Source organism: Cuculus canorus, chromosome 29 (assembly GCF_017976375.1).
Source record: "Cuculus canorus isolate bCucCan1 chromosome 29, bCucCan1.pri, whole genome shotgun sequence".
Taxonomy (NCBI): domain Eukaryota; kingdom Metazoa; phylum Chordata; class Aves; order Cuculiformes; family Cuculidae; genus Cuculus; species Cuculus canorus.
Genome location: NC_071429.1, coordinates 2500849 through 2517636, shown reverse-complemented (window position 1 = coordinate 2517636; position 16788 = coordinate 2500849). Strand labels below are relative to the sequence as shown.

The following is a 16788-nucleotide window of genomic DNA, read 5'->3' as shown; positions in this document are numbered from 1 at the left end:
TCTCATCACAGTGTCCCCATCATGATGTCCCCCATCCTGATGTCTCCACTGTGTTGTCCACATCATGGTGCCTCCCATCGTGATGTTCCCATTGGGGTGACCTCCCCCCCCCCCCCCCAATCACAGTCACCCATCATGATGTCCCCAACATGATGTCCCCATTGAGGTGTCTCCCATCATGATGTCCCCAACGTGATGTCCCCATTGTGGTGTCCCCCATCATGATGTCCCCAACATGATGTCCCCATCGTGGTGTCCCCCATCATGATGTCCCCAACATGATGTCCCCATCGTGGTGTCCCCCATCATGATGTCCCCATTGAGGTGTCTCCCATCATGGTGTCCCCAACATGATGTCCCCATCGTGGTGTCCCCATCGTGGTGTCCCCATCGCCTCATCCCCCATCGCGGTCCCCCCCCGGGGTGTCCCCCCCGGCCGCATTCCATAACCATATATGGGCAAAGCATTCCCGCGATGGGCGTGTTCTCACCTGGCCACGCCCCCTCATGAATATTCATCCCGTGACGCGGAGGCGCTGACGCTACTCGGGAGCATCCGGAGCTGCGAGAACCGACGGGAGCGGCCGCCGCCATGGTGGGAACCGGGAAACGGGAACCGGGACCGGGCACTGGCACTGGGGGGGGGGCTCGGGGGGACCGGGACCGGGACCGGGCATCAGCACCGGGAATCAGGGCCTGGACCGGGCATCGGTACCGGGATCGGGCACTGGGGGCTCGGGGGGACCGGGACCGGCCATCAACACCGGGAACCGGGAGTTGGGGGGCGCAGGGGTTCGGTGGGACCGGAAACGGGCATCAGCACCGGGACCGAGCACCGGGACCGAGCACCGGGACCGAGCACCGGCTGCGGCGGGAGGGAGCGGGGAGCGGGGCCGGGGGAGCTCGACGGGCCCCGCTCCCGGTCCCGGTGTGTGGAGCGGGACGGGACGGGACGGGGGGGGGGGGGGGTGCGGTGCTCGGCGGTGTCGCTGCCGGTGTCGGTGTCGGTGCCCGCTGACCGCCACGCTCTCCCCGCAGTGCGACTTCACCGAGGAGCAAACAGCGGGTGAGTGACCGGGACCGGGACCGGACCCCCATTGCCCCCCCCGGGACCGGGACCGGACCCCTGTAGCCCCCCGGGACCGGGACCGGACCCCCATAGCCTCCCCCCGGGACCGCACCCCCATAGCCCCCCCGGGACCGGCCCCCCCTCCCGGTACCGGGAGCGGCCGCAGCGTTTCGTGCTCTCGGGGCAAAGTCCCGTCGAGTCGGGGCCGATGGCGCAGCGCGGGGGGTGCGGGGGCGGGGGGGGCAGACAAGGAGGATTCGGGACCGGGGGGTGCGGGGTCTGCCCCGGGGATGCAGGACCGGGACCGGGGGGGGGGGTCCCGATCGGGGTTCTGAGACCGAAGGATGCGAGACGGGGTGGGGGGGGGGGTGCGGGGGTCTGGACCGGGGATGCGGGACCGGGACCGGCGGTCCAGGCTCGGGGATGCAGGATCTGGACCAGGGATGCGGGACTGGGAGGGATGCGGGATTCAGACCGGGGGGTGGGGGGGTGGTCCAGAGCCGGGGAGGGCCGCGGGGGGGGGGCCCGGGCGGCTCTATTTGCCCGTACATGGGCAGCTCGGGCTCGTTCCTGCGGGCGGGGCCGGGATCCTACCGTGGGAGCGGCCCGGGAGGGGCGGGGGGGGATGGGGGGGTGGGGGGGGGTGATCTCCATCCCCACCGGCATCGGGTTCCACCGGGAAACCGGATCCTGGAGGGAATGAAACCCAACCGGGGGGGGGGGGAGCCCACAGAGTCCCAGGTTGGGGGGGGGACACAGTTAGAGGGGTATGGGACACAGGGATGCAGTGGGGGGGGCACCTATTTAATGGGATATCAAAGCTGTGCGATCCCAGGGATACAGGAGTTGGGGGGGGGGGGGTCCCATCAATGCAGATGCAGCATCCTTGGGGGGGGGGGGGGGATTCCCAGGGTGAACAAAATAAGGGGGGACATTTAATGGGGTCCCCGAGGTGTGGGGTCCCACGGATCCAGGAATGGGTATGGGGAGTGTCCCATTAATGTAATGATGCAGCATCCTGGGGGGGGGGCAAACATTTAATGGGGTCCCCAACATGTGGGGTTGCAGGGAGAGGGGGGGCATATACATTTTCTGAGGTCCCCAACATGTTGGGGGTCACAAGGATGCAGGGTTTGAGGCGGGGGGGGGGGTCCCTTCAATGCAGATGCAGCATCCTTTGGGGGGGGGAACACACATTTAATGGGGTCCCCACGGTAGGGGGTCCCCACGGTAGGGGGTCCCCGGGGTGGAGGCTGTGAGGTCCCATCTGTGCGGCTGCAGCATCCCTGGGGATGGAGGGGGTGTCTTTGTGGATGAGGAGGGGGTGATCTCAGTGCACGGGGGGTTGGGGGGGGGGGGGTCCCAAAGGTGCTGATGGCGCTGCGTTGTTGGGGGGGGGTCCCGGCAGAGTTCAAGGAAGCGTTTCAGCTCTTCGACCGCACCGGGGATGGGAAAATCCTGTACAGCCAATGCGGGGACGTGATGCGGGCGCTGGGGCAGAACCCCACCAACGCCGAGGTCATGAAGGTGCTGGGCAACCCCAAGAGTGATGGTGAGTGGGGACCCCCAACCCCGACCCTCACCCCCCAGATCACCCCCACCCCCCCCCCGGCCCCTGCTCACGGCTCTTTCTTTCCTAGAGATGAACCTGAAGACGCTGAACTTCGAGCAGTTCCTCCCCATGATGCAAACCATCGCCAAGAACAAGGACCAGGGCTGCTTCGAGGACTACGTGGAGGGGCTGCGGGTGTTCGACAAAGAGGGCAACGGCACCGTCATGGGTGCCGAGATCCGCCACGTCCTCGTCACCCTGGGTGAGCGTTACCTTCTCCCTGTCCCTCCTCCCATCCCTAAGCCCTTGGAGCTCTCATAGACCCCTTTGGCCATCCCTGAAGACACCCAAACCCTAAGGACAACATAACCCCTGGCCCATCGCAGGACCCTTGGGAGCCCTGGAACCCTCGGAAGCTCCTGGTCCATTCTGGGACATTTGGGAGCTCCTGGTCCATCCCAGGACCCTCGGGAGTCCTTGACCCAATCTGGAACCCTTAGAAGCTCCAGGTCAGTTCTGGGCCTTTTGGAAGCCTTTGGTCCATCTCAGGACCCTTGGCCCAACCTGGAACCCCCAGAAGCTCCTGGTCCATCCCAGGACCTTCAGGAGCCCCCGGTCCATTCCAGGACCCTCGGGAGTCCTTGACCCAATCTGGAACCCTTAGAAAACTCCAGGTCAATTCTGGGCCTATTGGAAGCCCCTGGTCCATCTCAGGACCCTTGGCCCAACCTGGAACCTCCAGAAGCTCCTGGTCCATCCCAGGACCTTCAGGAGCCCCATGTCCATCCCAGGACCTTTGGCCCAACCTGGAACCCCCAGAAGCTCCTGGTCCATCCCAGGACCTTCAGGAGCCCCCATGTCCATCCCAGGACCTTTGGCCCAACCTGGAACCCCCAGAAGCTCCTGGTCCATCCCAGGACCTTTGGCCCAACCTGGAACCCCCAGAAGCTCCTGGTCCATCCCAGGACCTTCAGGAGCCCCATGTCCATCCCAGGACCTTTGGCCCAACCTGGAACCCCCAGAAGCTCCTGGTCCATCCCAGGACCTTTGGCCCAACCTGGAACCCCCAGAAGCTCCTGGTCCATCCCAGGACCTTCAGGAGCCCCATGTCCATCCCAGGACCTTTGGCCCAACCTGATACCCCCAGAAGCTCCTGGTCCATCCCAGGACCTTCAGGAGCCCCATGTCCATCCCAGGACCTTTGGCCCAACCTGATACCCCCAGAAGCTCCTGGTCCATCCCAGGACCTTCAGGAGCCCCATGTCCATCCCAGGACCTTTGGCCCAACCTGGAACCCCCAGAAGCTCCTGGTCCATCCCAGGACCTTTGGCCCAACCTGGAACCCCCAGAAGCTCCTGGTCCATCCCAGGACCTTCAGGAGCCCCATGTCCATCCCAGGACCTTTGGCCCAACCTGATACCCCCAGAAGCTCCTGGTCCATCTCAGGACCTTCAGGGGCCCCTGGTCCATCTCAGGACCCTTGGCCCAACCTGGAACCCCCAGAAGCTCCTGGTCCATCCCAGGAGCCCCCAAGCAGCCCCAGATCCCCCCCACCCCCAAAGCCCCACTGTCCCCGCCTCGGGGTGACACCGGTTGTCCCCCAGGCGAGAAGATGACGGAGGAGGAGGTGGAGCAGTTGGTGGCCGGGCACGAGGACAGCAACGGCTGCATCAACTACGAAGGTGAGGAGGGGTCCCTTGGGGGGTTCAGCGCGACCCCATCCCTCCTTGACCATCGTCTCCTTCCTTCCCCCCAGCGTTTGTGCGACACATCCTGTCGGGGTGACGCCGCAGGGGTACGGCTCCGCTCCCCCTCCTCGCTCAACCTTCATTTTTTTTTCCTTCCTGTTTTCATTTTTCCAAATGGCCTTTTTTCTTTTTTTTTGCTTTTTTTAAAACAAAAAAACCCAAAACAAACCAAAGCCGATCCGGTTTTGCTCTCAGTGCAGCCCCCCCCCGCATGCCCCCCCCCCCCCCCACCAATGCATGGAGCCTCTCTGCCCGGGTGCTGAGGAGGAGTGGGGAATTGGGGTGTCCCCCCCTCTTCGCCGGTTGTGGCGACGCCGTCTCCGCTCTTCGCCGTTTGACTTTGGTTTTCCTGCCTCTCGCTGGGATTTGGGGGGGGGGGGGGATGCTATGACACACCCCCCCCCCCCCCCCCCGCCTCACTCTGCTCTCCCCTTTCTTTCTTTCTGCAGAGTTGGTCCGGATGGTGCTGAGCGGCTGAAGCCCCCGCGTGACCCCCTTTTCCCCCCTCACCCATCCTCTGGATTTTGTGCCTTTTTCCCACATTTTCCTCCCGGGACACCCCCAGCACCCCCCCCCCCCGACCCCCCCCTCACCGCCTTCAGCCCCACCGGCTAAATTATTGCTCCACAGCATCCAATAAAGTGTCGGAAAGGTGACAGTGGCTCCGGGAATCGCTGTGTCCCCCTTGGCGCCCCCCACCCTGAGACCAAATCCTTGTGTCCCCCCCCTTGGTGTCCCCCCCCCACCCCTCGAGAACCTCACAATGAGACCAAATCCTCATTCCTCCCTCCCCGTTCCCCCCCAGAATCCCCATTGCGCCCCCCCAGACCCTCACCGGGAGAGCCCCAAACCCCCCTTGTCGTGTCACCCCCCCCCTCACGGTGACTCCAGAACCCTCTTTGCCCCCCCCATTGTCCCCCCCCTCACTGAATCCAGTGTTTCCTCCCGCCCCGGGGACCTGGAATTTTATTTTTTGTTGGTTTTTTAAAAAAAAAAAAGAAAAAAAAGAGGGGGAGGGGGCTGAAAACTGAGCAGGGGCTGAGGGGGGGGGGGGGCGAGGGGGGGGAAATGCCCTTGAGCTGAGGGGGGGGTGGGAGCTGTCTCATAAATAGCCGGGGGGGCACAGATCCCCGGCCGCCGCGGAGACCAAGGCTTAAATAAAATCTGGGACCATCATAAAAAAATTCCAAAGCTGAAGGGATGGGGGGGAGAGGTTGGGGGGGCCCTTTTTTTTGGGGGGGGGGTGTCAGGGAAGGGCTGGTCTTCCCGGGCTGGCATCGGGGTGGGGGGGGATGTCCGCATCGGCTTCACTGCGTGGGGGGGACGGGGGTGGCGGTGCTGGGGCTGGGCGCGATGGGGTCCATCTGCAGGGGGGGGCCCTGGTCTGTGGGAGAGAACAGAAAGGGGGGGTCACATTGAGGGTGGGGAGGGGAAAAGGGGGGCAGGAGCGGCTCCCGCGAGGGGCGATTCCCCCCCAATCCCCATGCCCGCGAATGAGACCCCCACTGCCTTATTGAATTCGGCGCCCCCCCTTCCCGTCCCGTCCCCACGGGGAGCCCCCCGACTCGGTGAACCCGTTTTCCCCCTGCCATGTCTCACCTGCGAGGAGGCCGGGGTTGGGAAGGAGGCTTCCCTGCACGGCGGCCACGATGGCGGGGCTGTGCGCGGCGGCCGAGCCCCCCGCCGGCTGCGGCAGGGCCAGGCCGGGAGGGTGGGAGTTGGGGGGCAGCCCCCCGGGCATGCTGCTGGCCAGGGCCCCATGCAGCGGGAGCGCGGGCGGGTTAGCGGGGAACGCGGCGCCGGGCGGCTCGCAGGGGGGGTTAGCCATGCTCAGCGCGATGGCGGATGGAGGCAAGCCGAAGGGCAAGGCCGCGGGCGCATTACCGGGCACGGCGGGGTGGCCGCTGCCACCAAGGCTCCCAGCCAGGCTCTGGGACGGCGGCTGCTGCCCGGGGAACGGCGCCGGGGCTGCGGGGAGAGACGGGGATGGCATAGAATCACCAGGATGGAAAAGGTCTCTTGGATCAGCGAGTCCAACCGCTCCATCTGCCACTAAACCGCCTCCCTGAGCACCTCGTCTCCCCGTCTTTTAAACCCCTCCAGGATGGGGACTCCCCCCCTCCCTGGGCAGCCTCTGCCAGGGCCCCACCACCCTCTCAGTGAAGAATCTCTTCCTGATGTCCATTCTGACCCTCCCCTGGCGCAGCTTGAGGCCATTCCCCCTTGTCCTGTCCCCGTCACTGGGGAGAAGAGCCCAGCGCCCTCCTCTCTGCACCCTCCTTTCAGGCAGTTGTGGAGAGCAATAAGGTCTCCCCTCAGCCTCCTCTTCTCCAGCCTCAACACCCCCAGGGCCCTCAGCCCTGTCCCACTTGTTCTCCAGACCCTTCCCCGTGTCACTCCCACACCTTTGCCACTCGCGGGGTGCCCGTGGGATCCCCACTCACCGTGCGGGACGGCCGGGGCGCCCGGCGGCGGAGGCGGCTGCGTTGGGGGGGCCCCGGGCAGCGGCGGCCCCACGGGCTCGGCGGGGGCCACCATGGCAGGGGCGGGCGGCGCGGCCAGCGGGTGGGCGGCGGGGGCCAGGGGCGCGGCGGCGGGCAAGGGCTGCGCGCCGGGAGGCAGTGGCGGCTGCTGCTGCTGCTGCTGCTGTTGCTGCAGGTGTTGGAAGTGCTGCTGGCGGGCGCGCATCTCCGCGTACTTCAGCTGCTCCATGTGGAAGGCCTGGCGGTCGGCCAGAAGCTGCTGCCGCTGGTATTCCAGCTGGGAAGCACGAGGCAGAGGTCAGCGGAGGGAATCGGGGACAGAGAATGCGCCCAGACTCCCTCACGGCCGCCCCCGGCACTCACGGCCTCGCGCTCCCGGTCCATGATGGTCTCCAGCTCCTCAAAATGTCGCAGCTTGATCTCCAGCTTCTTCATCTGTGTCTCCACCAGCAATGCCACCAGAGACTTGATTTTCCGCTCCTCTACGGCCGCCAAGTGCTGGGGGGACACGAGAAGCTCAGCACCCGCCCTGAGGCTGCCCCTCGCCCCCAAAGCCCCCAGCCCCTCACCTTGGCCTTCACGGCGGCGGCAGCCAGGGCTGCGGCAGCGGCGGTGGAGAGGTTTCCCTCGCCGATGTCCCGCTCCACCTTGGCCTTGCGCTCGGCCTCAGGCTCCGATGGCTCCTTGGGTGCCTCATCCGGCCCCTCCTTTGCCTCCTTCTCCTTCTCCGGCTCCCCTGCGGCAGGACAGGGCTGTGTCAGCGGGGCTGTGTCAGCGCGGGCTCAGCATCCCCCCCCGGCCAAGCTCCGCACACACCTGCACCATCGCCATCACCCTTGTCGGGCTCCTTCTCTCCTTCCATCTCCTTCCCCTTCTCCTCCTCCTTCTTGGGTGCCTCCCCGGCTTTCTCCTTTGTCTCCTCCTCGGCGATGCCGTCCCGGGGCTCCTGGAGATGCATCGGGCCCACGGCCACGGCTCAAGTCCCCACGCCAGCCGCTTGCCCTGGGGCTCCCTGCAGCCGCCCCACACCACCCGATACCTTCACCTCCTTCTTCTCCTCCACCGGCTGCGCCTCCGCCCGCGCCTCCTCCGTGCCGCTCTCCTCTGGGATGCGAGCGCAAGGTGAGACCCCGCTGCCGCCTGCCCCAGCCCCGGCAAAGTCATCACATCCCCCCCTCACCTATCCGCTCCGGCTCGTCCGAGGTGGTGCCGGCAATGCCGCTGCTCTCCAGCCCGAACGCGGGATCGGCCTTGCCTGTCACCTTGGCCGCCTCCTCCACCTTGCGGACGTGGGCCTCCACCAAGGCTGTGGGCACCTCCTCCTTCATCTTGGAGAACTCCTCTGTGGGGCAGCGCCGCAGGCTCTCAGTGGGGCTGGAAGCCCCTTGGAGCCAGCCCTGGTCCTCAGTGTTCTCATCTCATCCCACCTCCCCACAGGACTTGTCCCACCTCTCCGCAGGGCTCATCCCATCTCCTCCCATGAGTCATCCTGTCTCCCTTGAGGAATCCCTACAGGGCTCCATCACCCTCCCACAGGCCCTGTCCCCTCTCCCCACGGGTCTCATCCCCCCTGCCTGCAGGACTCCCCATCTCCTCACACGCTTCTCCTGTCTCCCTTCAAGACTTCCCATGGGGCTCATTCCCATCTCCCGCTAGGACTCCTCTCATCTCCCCAGAACACTCGTCTTGTGCCCCTACGGCACTCACCCCTCTCCCCACAGGATTTATCCCGTCTTGCAGGACTCATCCTGTTTCCCCACAGGACTCAGGTCTTTCTCCCCACAGCCCTCGCCCCATCTCACACAATCATAGAACAGTTTGGGTTGGAAGGGACCTTAAAGATCACCCAGTTCCACCCCCGCCACGGGCAAGGACATCCCACTGGATCAGGCTGCCCAAGGAATCTCCCCAGAGCCTCATCCTCCCCCTCCATAGGGCTTATCTGGACCCCCATGAGATTTGTTCTCTCCCCCTACAGAATTCCCTACAGCTCTCAACCTGTCTCCGCACAGGACTCGTCCCCTCTTCCCATAGAGCGCCCTATAGAATTCACCCCATCCTCCCCCAGCACTCCCCTCAGGACCATTCTCTCTGCCCCCTGTCCCTGTCCCCTCTCGTCCCTGTCCCCTCAGAACGCAGCCGGACCCCAACCCAGACCCCTGCCCGCCCCACACCAGGAGGGGTCCACGTTACCCAGAGCCGACTTGGCAGCGGCAGAGGCGACTCGGGGGTCGACGACGGAGGCCAGGAAGGCGACGGTGCTCATGACGGGGTTGCCCGACTGGCTGAAGGGGATGGGCTGGTAGGCCAGCGGTCCCAGCGATGCCTCCGAGTCCTCCAGGTAGGGATCCTCGATAGGCAGGCGCAGGAAATGCAGGATGCACTCATCCTGTGTCCTGCTGCCCACGTGCTCCGAGACCTTGTTCCAATCGTCCTTGTACATCTCCAGGGCCTGCGGGATGGTGTAGGGGGCATCAGCAGGGGCCGGTGGCCCCATTCCTCCCTCCCCACAGCCCCTCAACTCACCTCCAGCAGCAGCAGCGTCTCCTGCTCCGTCCACTCCCGCGTGGCGCTGGCGGCGGCTTTGCTCTGCGGGGACAGAGGGGTGTAAGCGGTGGTGGGCGGGGGGCCGGGGAGGGGACTGGGGGGTGCCCACCTTGGAGGGGATGTTCTTCTTGGTGTACATGTCAGTGCGGAGGCCGAAGTTCTGCATGTCAGCCGGCTTCTCCTTGCTCTTGTCAGGGAAGTTGAGCATCTGCTGCGAGGCCGAGGTCTGCTGCTGGGAGGAGAGAGGACGCTGGGGACACGGGGGACAGGCCGCAAGGATGCCGCAGTCCCCCCAGTCCCAGAGAAGTACTTCATGCCCTGTCTCGTCACGGTGTTCCCCCCGCGTCCCTGCTCCCCGGGGCAGGGCGGCATGCGGGGCGCGAGGTGGAGGAGGGAAGGAGCCTTCCTCGGCCAGCGGCGGGGGGACGGACCCCAAGGAGCCGCCTACCAGCTCCGGCTTCCCCTTCACCGTCTCGGTGACGAGGTCTTCGATCTCTTTGCTCTTGCGGCCCGTCTTGGCGTCGCCGTCGCTCTGCCGGCCCTGAGGCACGGATCGAAGCTGTGCGATCCCCCCACCCCCCCGCCGCACCCCACGCCCGGCCCCCGCGGGGACCGGGGGAAGCAGAGGGGGGGACGCGGCTGGGAGACGAGCGGCCGCCGCTGCGCACCCACCTGCGGCGTCTTGGGCTGCAGCGGCACCAGCCCGGATGGGGTATCGGCCAGGACGTGGAAGTGGGAGGTCGGCGGGGGGCCCATGGGCGTGGGACGGCTCTCGGCATCCACCTGGTAGTTGATGAGGCCCCACTGCTCCAGGAAGGCATGGACCCTGCGGGAAACGGGGGCTCAGACTCCACTGGGGTCCCAAACAGAGCCCCCCGCGGGTGCCGGACCCACCGCATGATGGCACAGACGTCACCAGCCAGGTTGCGGCGGCAGGCGGTGGAGGTGAGGTACTCCTGCGGGTTCAGCCGGTACGTGTCGATCATGAAGTTGCGGTAAGCCAGGTATCTGGGGAGAGCGGCGAGCGTCAGCACCGGCACCGGTGGCACCAGGACGGATGCAGAAGCATGGAGTTCAGCCTCACATTTCCGGCGTCTTGGATTTATTCTTGCCGTTGAAGAACTCTGGCAGAGCTCGGCGCTCGATGGCGTGGACGCTGCAGGAGGAAACACTCGAGGAGGGCTCTGGGGGTGCCCAGGGCTCCCCCTCGGCCTCGGCTGCTCCATGGGGTCTGGCTGGGCCTGGGGCTCCCTCTCTCCTCGGCAGCTCTGTACCTGTTGTAGTCGAACCAGGCAGCGTAGCTGGGGATGATGATGTGGTGGGTCTGCTCTGTCACATTGTCCTCGTGCAGGTCAGGGTTCTTGGCCTGCTCTCCTTTGCTCCCGGTGCCGTTCTCCTCCTCATCCTGCCAAAAACCAGCACCGCTTGGGCGAGGGGGTCCTTCTGCACCCTTCCTCATCCTCACTGACAGCAGGATGAGGCTGACGGCCTAGGGCAAAGCCACCAGCAGCCCCAGAAGCGAGGTGAAAGGCAGAAAAGGTCCTTTTTGCCCCCAAAAGGACAAGGAGAGGAGGATAAAGAGGCAAGCATCCAGCGATGGCGACGCCAGTGCTGGGGTGGGAACATCTTCCCTGTAGGAACACAGGGCCAGGGCGGAGGGGACAGTCCTGGGCCTCACCTTGCCAGCCGTCTCCATGCTCTCGTCCTCCTGTTCATCTGGAAGAGAGGAGGACGGGGCCGGTTGTGGGCGCTGCCAGGCCTGTGGCGCTGGGGACGCCCGCAGCACCCGGCCCCAGCAGCTCGGACTCACCCAGGTCCGTCATGGTGCCTCCCTTGACGGGTGCAGACTCCGAGTCCTTCTTGGTGTTGACTGCAGAGGGGAAGTGGCGCTGAGTCCCAGGAGGACAAGCCCCCTCCCCAACCCAGGAAGCCGGAGGGGGCTGCCAAACCCCCCATCCTGACCTGTCTTGGGCAGGGTGACCTCCTCCACGTTGGGGACGGGCGAGGGTTCATCCATGTCCTTGGTCAGGTCCTCCTGCTCCTCCTCGCGGTGTCCGCGCTTGGATTTGTTGTAGGGGGTGGCGGGGCTGCGAACAGGGGACACGATGCCCTCATCACCCTCGCCACCAGTGAAAATTGTTTTGGCGAATGCTTTTGCTGTTCTTCGAGTGCCCCAAACCCCAATTATGGCACCCAGACCCCACTCACCCCTTCTTGGCGTTCTTCTTCTTGGCCTCTGGGGTGGGCGAAGGGGAGGGCGAGCGCTTCCTCTTCTTGTAGTTGCCCCCCTTCTTGTCCCGCCGGTCCGAGTCGGGGCTGTTCACCTGGGGGGGAACGGGAGTCCCTGGGTCCGGCTGGGTGGGGTGGCCAAGCAGAGACCACTCCACGCCACCTCAGCTTTGCATTCCGCTCTGACCTCATCTGTCAGCGTCTTGGCCGAGATCTTCTTCCTGCGGGTGACGGGGCTCTTCTCGTCCGTCACCTCATAGTCCTCCTCGTTCATCCACTCGTTGAAGGTGTCCGTGTCCAGGATCCACTTGGCGTGGACCTGTGGGGCAGGGCCAGGGCTGCGTCACGGGGCAGGGGAGGGGACGCAGTCCTCGCCTGGGGGACCCCATTACCTTCCGAGGCTTCTCTGGCGTTGGGGCGTCCTCCACAGAGGCCTCGATTTCGCTGGCGGGGATCCAGGTGTCGTAGCTGTGGGTGCAGAGGGACGGGTTGGGAGCGGCACCCACAGCCAGGTGGGCGCCCCGCGAGCACGGGGGGCTCCGACAGGCTCCTGCCGCGTCCCCGCAGCCCCCCGGGACCCCTCACCTGTCGGGGAAGTACCCCCAGTGCAGCAGGACCTGCTTGTCGCGCTTCATGACCGGCCGGACCCACTCCTCTGCGGGAGACACGGAGCGGGGCCGGCGCTGAGCACGGACACGTCATCTTGCCGGAGCTGTCGGTGACACCGAGCACGGCCCCGGCCCGCAGACACCGACTCTGCCCGGTGTTTCACCGTGAGCTTGGAACAGGGGGATCCCCCAGGCACCCACCTTCCTCCAGGTTGCCGGGAACAGGGCAGACAACGTGGGACGCGTTGCTCTTGTCCTCGGTCACCGTGCCCTGCGAGGAGAGCGGTGGGAGTGGGCCCAGGCGCTGGATGGGCCCTCCTGTGCCCCCCACTCTGGTGCTGCCACCGACCTGGTGCCTCTTGACGATGTCCTTCAGCTTGCTCAGCAGCTTGGGCTCAATCTCCGGGTGCAGGAAGATGTTGGGCCGGGCCAGGCAGTTGTTCTGGGGAAGGAGAGCAGAGGATGAGTGGGGTGGGGGGAACACTGGGGGTCTCGGGAGGGCGGGGGCAGCGCCTCTCACCTGCACCAGGGATTTCTCGATGGTCATGAACATCTCCACGTTGCGGTCCATCCGCGAGGGATTCTGGAAATCGAAACGCCGCCTTATTGGAAGAAAAGAGCGACTCTCATGAAAGCCACAGCTCAGGTCTCCTCGTCAGCATCCAAAGCCTGGAGGGAGTGGGGAGGGACGTGCGCCTGACCCCCCCAGGGGTCCATGGGGGGAGGATGCAACCCTGAATCCCCTCAAGGGTCCAAGGGAGGGCAGAACAGGTCTCAGCCCCCGTTCGCTGTGGAGGAGGGAGCCCTACAGCCAGCCCACCCCCATGTAGCCCCCCAGGGTGTCCCACGGAGGGGAACCCGAACCCGTATGCCCGGTGCCCTGGTGCCCCCAGGCCCCCCCAGCCCCGCGGGGCGCAGGCAGGCACTCACCATCCTTGGTCACTCTTGAATTTATAGGCTGCTGCCAGGATGTGGCACAGGGCGCCCCCGGCCTTGAAATCCAAGAAGCATTTGATCTGTAATGGGAGGAGAGGGGTTAGAAGGGACGGCGAGGGGTCGGGGCGACGCTGGTGTGGCCGGGAGTCAGCGGGACACCCCCTCCCTGGGGTCCCAGCCCCTCCCTGGGGTCCCATTCTGCCTGGGTGCCATCCCCTCGTTGGGCTCTGGCTCTGGATTGGGATGTGATCCCAGTGGCTTTGGGGCTCTGTCTCCAGTCGGGGCCCCGTCCCTGTGTCCGCAGGTGGTGTCCCCAGGCCCTCGGGATGCTATCCGTGGTTGGGGCCTTTTCCAGTGTCAGGGCTCTGTCCCCAGTGGGATGCCGTCCCCTGGTCCGTGGGGCACAGACCCTGCTCGCGGCACAGTTCCCGGCAGGACGGTGCCCAAGTCCCACCAGGGCCGTCCCTGACCATGGCGCTATCCCCGGGCGCTGAATGCTCAACGGCGTCACTGAGGACTTGTCCCCAAGTCCTTGGGGCTCTGTCCCTGTGTCTCTGGGCACTGTCCCTCCCCGGGTCCTTGGGGACGTTTCCCTGGGGCTCTGTCCCTGCTCTGCCTCGGCTCAGCTCCTCGGGCGCTGCCTCCAGGTCCCTGAGGCCTCGTCCCCGGCTCATCGGGAGGTGGCCCCGTGCCTTTGGGACTCTGTCCTCATGGCTTTGGAGTCTGTGTCTCTGGGGCTCCGTCCCTGCCCAGGCCCTTGTCCCCAGGTCCCTGGGTGTCACTGGATCGTGTTCTCCACTGGGATGCAGCCCCTGGCCCCCTGTGTCTCAGTCCCCATCCCTATTCATGTCACAATCTGTGTCCCCATCTTCGTCTGTGTTTGCCCAGGTCCCCATCCTTCTCCCAACTCCTGTCTGTGTCCCCATCCCTGCCCCACTTCTGTGTGTCCCTGTCTGTGCCCATGTCCTCACCCACCCTATCTCTGTCCCCGTCCCCATCCTTTCCCATGTCACAGAATCACAGAAATCTTTGTGTGTGTCCTGGTCCCCATCCCTCTCCCCATTCCCGTCCATGTCCTCATCCCCGTTCCCATTCCCATCTGTGTCCCTGTGTGTGTCCATGTCCCCACCTGCATTCCAGTCCCCATCCCTGTCTGTGTCTCCATCCCACCTCCACCCATGTTCTGGTCCCCATCTCCGTCTGTGTCCATGTCTCCATCCCCATCCCAGTCCCTGTCCCCACCCGTGTTCCGGTCCCCATCTCCGTCCGTGTCCATGTCCCCATCTCAGTCCCTGTTCGTCTCCATGTCCCCACCCGTGTCCACATCCCCATCTGTGTCCCTGTCCCATCTCCACCCGTGTTCTGGTTCCCATCCCTGTTCACGTCCCCATCCCAGCCTCTGTGTCCATGTCCCCACCCGTGTCCCTGTCCCATCTTCACCTGCATTCCGGTCCCCATCTCTGCCCGTATCCATGTCCCCATCCCAGTTCCTGTTCGTCTCCATGTCCCCACCCGTGTCCACATCCCCATCTGTGTCCCTGTCACATCTCCACCCGTGTTTCGGTCCCCATCTCTGTCCATGTCCATGTCCCCATCCCAGTCCCTGTCTGTGTCCCTGTCCCCATCTCCATCCATATCCCTGTCCCTACCCCTATCCGTGTCCCTGTCCCATCTCCACGCGTGTTCTGGTCCCCATCCCTGTCCATGTCCTGGTCCCCATCTCCACCTGTGTTCCAGTCCCCATCTCTGTCTGTGTCCCTGTCCCCATCCCAGTCCCTGTGTGTGTCCGTGTCCCCGTCCCTGTCCGTGTCCCCATCCCTGTCCGTGTCCCCGTCCCTGCCCGTGTCCCCGTCCCGTCCCGCGTCTCACGGGCAGTTTGGTGAGGGGCGCGTTGCTGACGTGCTTCCCGAACACCTCCTCCTGGAACTGCAGCAGCTGCACCACAAGGCTCGACAGGGACTTGTTGGTGGGGGGCTCGGCCTGGATGTACTGGGGGGGCACGGGGGGGGTCAGCATCCACCCCGGGGCTGAGGAGGGGGTCCCGAGGTTGGGGAGAGACACGGGGACTGGGGGGGGTGGCGTGGAGGCGGTGTCGGTGCGGGGCTTCCCGGTACCGGGAGTGGGGCAGTGCCGGTGTTGCCGGTGCAGCTGTGCCGGTGCTGGGGAGGCGCCCCGGTACGGAGGTTCCCGGTGTGAGGGGGACGATGATGCCGGTGTAGGAGTCTCGGGGGGGAGTCCCGGGGGGGGAGGGAGAGGCGGTGCCGGTGCTGGGGGAGCGTCCCGGTACGGGGGTCCCGGGGGACACGACGAGGGGGAGAAGGCCGTGCCGGTGCGGGGGTTCCCGGTGCGACGGAGACGACGGGGAACGGTGATGCCGGTGCAGGGGTCCCCGTGTAGGGAGGGGACGGTGCCGGTGCGGGGGGGAGGGGGGAACGGTGAGGGGGGAGCGGCGGCGGTGCCGGTGTGTGGGGCCGCGGTGCGGGCGGGGGGCGGTGTCAGTGCGGGGGGGGAGGCGGGGTCGATGCGGGGGTCCCGGTGTGGGGGGGAAACGGTGAGGAAAGGCGGTGCCGGTGTTCCCGGTGCGGGGGGTTCCGTGCCGGTGCCCCCCCAGCCCCCCGCCAACCTTCTTGTAATTCTTGCCGAGCCAGAGTCGGACGTTGTCGAATTGGCTGACGGTGTCCGAGGCCTCGTAGTATTTGACGTTGGGGCCGCCGTCCTTCTTCCGCACCGCCATCTTGGAGCGGGACCGGCCGCGCGCGCTCCCGCCTCCCCCCCCGCGCGCGCTCCCGCCCGCCACGCCCCCTCGGTCCCGCTCCGCTCACCCCGCCCCTCGCCCTCTCCCGGCCACGCCCACTTCTGACCACTCCCCCTCGGTCCCGCTCGCCGCGCCCCTGCGCCCCCTGCTGGCCGCGCCCCTCTTGGCCACGCCCATACAACTCCCATTGACCACGCCCCTCGTGTGTGCCCCTTAGCCGCGCCCCTTTACTGACGCCTCTACTATGACCACGCCCCCTTTCACGGGGCGTGCGCGCCAGCGCCCCCTGCCGGGTCAGTGCGGTCGGTGCCCCCGTGGCGAGGAGGGGGTTCCCGGGAGGGGCAGAGGGAGCGGCGCGGGGGGGCGACCGAGAGCGGGGGAGGGGGGTAGGAGGGACGGGTGTCCCCGGAGAGGTGGGAGGCAGCAGAAGGGGTTGGGGGTCTCAGGTGGGCAGGGGATCCTAGTCGCGAGAGGGGCAGGGGGTCCCGGGGGGGCGGGGCTGACGGTCCCAGTGTCGGCGGGGGGGCGGGGGGTCCCGGGGGTCCCGGTACGGGTGGGAGCGGGGGGTCTCGGTACCTGCCTAGGGGGAGCGCGGCAAACACGAACACGGCAGTCACGGTGGCCGAGTGGTTAAGGCGTTGGACTCGAAATCCAATGGGGTTTCCCCGCACAGGTTCGAATCCTGTCCGTGACGCTACGATTACATTTTACCGGGCGAAAACCGACGGGGAGCACCGGACCCGCTCTTTTAACCGGGGTGGGGCTGCAGAAGCGGGGAACGGGGCAAAACCGGAGCCGCCCCCCAACCCCACGAAGCGGTTACGGCAGCACCGAGTATGGCATTTATTGACCCAAAGAGCC

At 66.0% G+C, this 16788-nt stretch overlaps 2 protein-coding genes and 1 non-coding gene across 9 annotated transcripts; 2 read left to right on the top strand and 1 right to left on the bottom strand.

The window, feature by feature from the left end:
- Positions 1–478: 478 nt before the first annotated feature.
- On the top strand, positions 479–4970 carry MYL6 (myosin light chain 6). 2 transcript variants are annotated; one of them, XM_054051612.1, is made up of 7 exons: positions 479–595; positions 1039–1066; positions 2478–2621; positions 2710–2883; positions 4226–4303; positions 4378–4416; positions 4819–4936. In XM_054051612.1, exons 1-6 carry the CDS (start codon positions 593–595, stop codon positions 4404–4406), a joined length of 456 nt encoding a protein of 151 aa, XP_053907587.1. In that variant the 5' UTR covers positions 479–592; the 3' UTR covers positions 4407–4416; positions 4819–4936. The 2 variants fall into 2 exon arrangements, with proteins under 2 accessions (XP_053907587.1, XP_053907586.1); XM_054051611.1 differs by lacking the exon at positions 4378–4416 and having other exon boundaries at positions 4819–4970.
- Positions 4971–5616: 646 nt separating this feature from the next.
- SMARCC2 (SWI/SNF related, matrix associated, actin dependent regulator of chromatin subfamily c member 2) lies at positions 5617–15950 on the bottom strand. 6 transcript variants are annotated; one of them, XM_054051605.1, is made up of 29 exons: positions 15796–15950; positions 15042–15161; positions 13167–13252; positions 12757–12838; positions 12586–12678; positions 12438–12507; positions 12214–12283; positions 12021–12096; positions 11816–11947; positions 11608–11723; positions 11362–11486; positions 11210–11269; positions 11078–11115; positions 10674–10804; positions 10484–10555; positions 10294–10407; positions 10072–10225; positions 9848–9940; positions 9509–9631; positions 9379–9441; positions 9046–9304; positions 8033–8194; positions 7892–7956; positions 7669–7798; positions 7422–7588; positions 7216–7350; positions 6814–7129; positions 5969–6337; positions 5617–5753 (listed from the first exon to the last, which is right to left on the bottom strand). In XM_054051605.1, exons 1-29 carry the CDS (start codon positions 15904–15906, stop codon positions 5677–5679), a joined length of 3609 nt encoding a protein of 1202 aa, XP_053907580.1. In that variant the 5' UTR covers positions 15907–15950; the 3' UTR covers positions 5617–5676. The 6 variants fall into 6 exon arrangements, with proteins under 6 accessions (XP_053907580.1, XP_053907581.1, XP_053907582.1 ...); XM_054051606.1 differs by having other exon boundaries at positions 9509–9628; XM_054051609.1 differs by having other exon boundaries at positions 5662–5753; positions 6254–6337.
- Positions 15951–16539: 589 nt separating this feature from the next.
- On the top strand, positions 16540–16621 carry TRNAS-CGA (transfer RNA serine (anticodon CGA)). Its single transcript has one exon. It is a non-coding gene; the product is annotated as a tRNA-Ser (tRNA).
- The last annotated feature ends 167 nt before the right edge of the window (positions 16622–16788 follow it).

Excerpts from the sequence above, each read along its gene's own strand:
- MYL6 (XM_054051611.1), top strand. Across the intron at positions 2,622-2,709 it reads GGGCAACCCCAAGAGTGATG|AGATGAACCTGAAGACGCTG; the intron begins GTGAGTGGGGAC and ends TTTCTTTCCTAG. Across the intron at positions 2,884-4,225 it reads CCACGTCCTCGTCACCCTGG|GCGAGAAGATGACGGAGGAG; the intron begins GTGAGCGTTACC and ends GTTGTCCCCCAG.
- SMARCC2 (XM_054051605.1), bottom strand. The coding sequence starts at position 15,906 with ATGGCGGTGCGGAAGAAGGACGGCGGCCCCAACGTCAAATACTACGAG. Across the intron at positions 10,556-10,673 it reads GCCTGGTTCGACTACAACAG|CGTCCACGCCATCGAGCGCC; the intron begins GTACAGAGCTGC and ends TTCCTCCTGCAG. Across the intron at positions 7,351-7,421 it reads CCGCCGCCGTGAAGGCCAAG|CACTTGGCGGCCGTAGAGGA; the intron begins GTGAGGGGCTGG and ends GTGTCCCCCCAG.